This window comes from Gavialis gangeticus, unplaced genomic scaffold, assembly GCF_001723915.1.
Source record: "Gavialis gangeticus isolate Ggan-Ray unplaced genomic scaffold, GavGan_comp1, whole genome shotgun sequence".
NCBI lineage: Eukaryota > Metazoa > Chordata > Crocodylia > Gavialidae > Gavialis > Gavialis gangeticus.
In genome coordinates, this window is record NW_017728993.1 from 15,960,612 (window position 1) to 15,960,902 (window position 291).

The following is a 291-nucleotide window of genomic DNA, read 5'->3' on the forward strand; positions in this document are numbered from 1 at the left end:
CAGGCGGGGGGAGTGACGATGCATGCGGGGGGTGGGGGGTGGCACGCGGCTGTGCCCCATGTCCGTGTGCGCTGCTCGCAGGCGCCGCCAAGGAGTGCGACGTGGACCAGTTCCAGTGCCGGAACGAGCGCTGCATCCCGGCCGTCTGGAAGTGCGACGAGGACGACGACTGCTCGGACAACAGCGACGAGGCGGACTGCCGTGAGTGCCCGGCGGGCGGGTGGGTTTTGGGAGGGGTGTGGGATGCAGCCCACGCGCGGGAGCTGCCCAGGCCACGCGAGCATCCGCCCG

The 291-nt window shown here is 72.2% G+C and overlaps 1 protein-coding gene across 1 annotated transcript in view; it reads left to right on the top strand.

Moving 5' to 3' along the window:
* The window catches only part of LRP8 (LDL receptor related protein 8), a 354,423-nt gene that overhangs the window by 461 nt on the left and 353,671 nt on the right, over window positions 1–291 (top strand). The window contains exon 2 of the mRNA XM_019528301.1: window positions 4–201. Coding sequence (XP_019383846.1) covers window positions 4–201 — 198 coding nt within the window. The remainder of the gene's footprint in view (window positions 1–3; window positions 202–291) is intronic.